General features: G+C 29.1%; 1 protein-coding gene across 1 annotated transcript; it reads right to left on the bottom strand.

Moving 5' to 3' along the window:
- Nucleotides 1–881: 881 nt before the first annotated feature.
- On the bottom strand, nucleotides 882–2,183 carry LOC140440866 (BRISC and BRCA1-A complex member 1-like). The gene has a single exon (XM_072531226.1). The coding sequence runs from the start codon at nucleotides 1,918–1,920 to the stop codon at nucleotides 988–990; it is 933 nt and encodes a 310-aa protein (XP_072387327.1). The 5' UTR covers nucleotides 1,921–2,183; the 3' UTR covers nucleotides 882–987.
- Between the last annotated feature and the right edge of the window lie 1,031 nt (nucleotides 2,184–3,214).

Below are 3,214 nucleotides of genomic sequence, written 5' to 3'. Positions count from 1 at the left end.
AAACCAGGCCCAATACCATTTACCACAAAAAGAAGAAAAAGGTGGTCAGTTAAAGATAAATAACATCCATATACTAATGAAAACTTGGATGAGAAATAAACATGGAAAACAAAAAAATGCCTACTTACTTGATCTAATAATAAAAAATATGTATTGGCTTCTTAATAGAAAGTTCAAACTATCTCTTTAAAACAAACCTATCATCTACAAATACATTGTAAGGCTGAAGCATTTGATCAAATACCAAAATACTGCTGTAATTCCAATCTAAGAGACTTCATGTGATATTTGGAGCCTGTTAGTATGTAAGATTCCAAACCTTACAGATGTAATACCCATAGGCTGGATAAATAAAGACTACATATTAGAATCTATTCATGAAGGACTTATTGGATGCACCTTTTGAAGGAAGAAGACTGAAATGAATTGGACCAAAAGTCCTTCTAGATGAACAGAGATGACAACAGAGAACCATTGATGAATGGTGACCTGTAAAAGCCTATTAAAATAGCACTTGTTTATTTATTACTCTAATAGTAGTGTCAGGTAAGTTGAATAAAAAAAGAAAAACAGTTTCGTAGTCCACATGAGTTTATAGATTGTATGATGGTGATCATTAAATTCCAAACATTTATATACAACTTTGAGACACAGAAAAGTATTAAAATGCTGAAGAATATTGAAAATCTTTGGTGTGTTGTTGTAAACAATTTAATTGCAGTTTATTGTAGAAAAGTAAATGGTTACCATTTTATTACATAGAGTTACTTACAGCAGAAAATATACTCACTGGTCATTTTTTAAAACAATTATTTATAGATTACACATGATCGCAAATATATTGAATTCATAGTTATGTTAAGAGAATAATACAAAGCAAATTTAATGAAATTTGTAATGAAAGGAGTGAAAAATTATACAGATTATCAGTAATTTTTGTAAATTAAATTATAAATATATAGTTTACAATTATTCTATAAGAACTATTTACTCCTTTTGAAATGTTTGAAAAGGTCTTTGTAAACCATGTCCTAGTAATTTTGCCATTGAGTTATGCAACCTTAAAGCACTTCTGCCCACTGGAAAAAAGTATGATATACCTTTTCTATCTATATTCTGTAAACATTCAAATATTTTACTACAATAATTACTATTATCAACTGGTTCATGGGTCATTAGTATGTCACAAATAAAAAATGGATTGTCCAACAATTTCACAATTTCTTCTGAGAAATTAATTTCTGGTATTGTGTATGATCTTCCATAGCACATTATTGTACGAATTATATAAGGTGGAGCGATTTCATCTTGAGGTATCTTAATGTTAGGTAAAATTTCTTCAAAGACTAAATTCATGTTAAATGTATCTTCAACTTCACACTGTGTTATTTTTTCAATACAATTATTTACTTTTCTCAACTCACTAGTGAAAGGTAGTGTCCATGTGGCAGTATTTTCGTTCAGAAGAACAATAGCGAATTCATGATTCTTATTAATTGCATGTTTCAGATTTACGAACAGATGTAAAGACTTTCTAAGCATTGACAATGGTGTGTATTTACCGTTTGCTTCTGCAAAATTGGTGCAATTTTCGTCTTGGGCTCTATCTATAACCAAAATAATTTTTTCAGGTACATTTATGTTTGGCAAAGAAAATTTGCTACGTTCTTCAAAAACATCATATTTTTTAAGGTTCTCTTCTAAATCTTTATTTTTTGAAATGGGTTTTATTAAAATGACAAGCTTTTGTCCTTTCTCATTATCTAGTGAACTTTCTTTATGGTCTGATTTATTTTCTTTGGAATTTTCCACACAACTCTTCACTTCTTTCTTAGTAGTTACAATAGTACTATTAGTTTCAGATTCATCATTAGAATTATCGTCATCTTCCATTTTTATTGGAATTATACGTTCTGCCATTTTGTTGTTTTTATTTAAATGTGACTAATTAATTATAACTTGAGAATTATTGAGTGAGAAATATAAATCACTCGAAATTTTTTATGTTTTGTTTACGTTGAATTTCTTCTTCTTTTTTAGCAAGTTCTTTGGTTCTTGACTGTGTTGACACTGACACTCAGGATAAGCCACGAATCTGTAAGAGAGTTAGCACAGCATAATGAAACAATAAACAAAAAAATGGTGTCTATGCTGTGGTGATAGGAACAGTAAAAATTCCAATTTCTAGTATAAATAGAAAAATTGGACATCTTTCAGATTTAGTCCCTACAACATATAATATCCTCAAATTAACTGTCAATTGTTTCATAGAACGAAATATTGACGTTGGTAGTGTTGCCATGTCCTTACAATGTATATGTTATATGCTTCAAATACATAGAGATAAATAAAGCTTTTAAAAAGTATAGTTTTATTATATTTTATGGACTCTGCAATTTTGTAACTTATATAAATGAATAAATAGTTAACTTGATGGAAAGTACATGAGCTGAATATAGCCGCAAATGTCAACCATGAAACAAAATATTTCGGTTTGGCAGTGTTGGCATGTTTTTATAATGTATAAGTTGTATACTACAAATATAAAAATAGAAAGCTTTAGAAAAGTACATTTTAATTATATTATGTTATGAATTCTGCAATTTTCAATATATATAAAACGAGAACGAGTAAATATTTGTTTCTTTGGAGGTTATTTGCATTTAATTATTAGAAATTGTTTTGGTAATTGCCCTTTGATAGATTAGGGGATAGATTTGGCAATCCTCAAACCACGAGTTGCCAGATTGCAACAAATGTTTGCAATTAATCTCGAAAGAGACAAATATTTACTCGTTATTAGTTTATATAAATTAAAAATTGCAGAACTCATAACATAATATAATCAAAATGTACTTTTTAAAAGCCTTCTCTCTTAAATTCGAAGCATACAACATATGCATTATAAAAACATGCCAACACTGCCAAATCGAAATATATTGTTTCATAAACCGCCAGTTGCCAGGTTGCAACAGACGTCTTTTAAACTTAATTATTTTATACTGACAAATTGCGCTGAAATGTTGCTGAATTGCGCCAAACATAGGCAGCCTACAGTATCAAATTTAAACTATTATAGTTTACAAATGTTTTTTTATTGTACACGTCGCAGGCTACAGTGTTTGTTAGAAAGAAAATATTCCTTAATTCAAAGTGTAGAACGATAGGTATAGTTGATTCACTCATCTCAGTTCCAACTGTCTAGTAAATTTAG

This window comes from Diabrotica undecimpunctata, chromosome 5 (assembly GCF_040954645.1).
Source record: "Diabrotica undecimpunctata isolate CICGRU chromosome 5, icDiaUnde3, whole genome shotgun sequence".
Taxonomy (NCBI): Eukaryota; Metazoa; Arthropoda; class Insecta; order Coleoptera; family Chrysomelidae; genus Diabrotica; species Diabrotica undecimpunctata.
Note: the sequence above shows the minus strand (reverse complement) of the source record. Positions and strands in the feature narration are given on the sequence as shown.

Excerpts from the sequence above, each read along its gene's own strand:
- LOC140440866 (XM_072531226.1), bottom strand. The coding sequence starts at position 1,920 with ATGGCAGAACGTATAATTCCAATAAAAATGGAAGATGACGATAATTCT.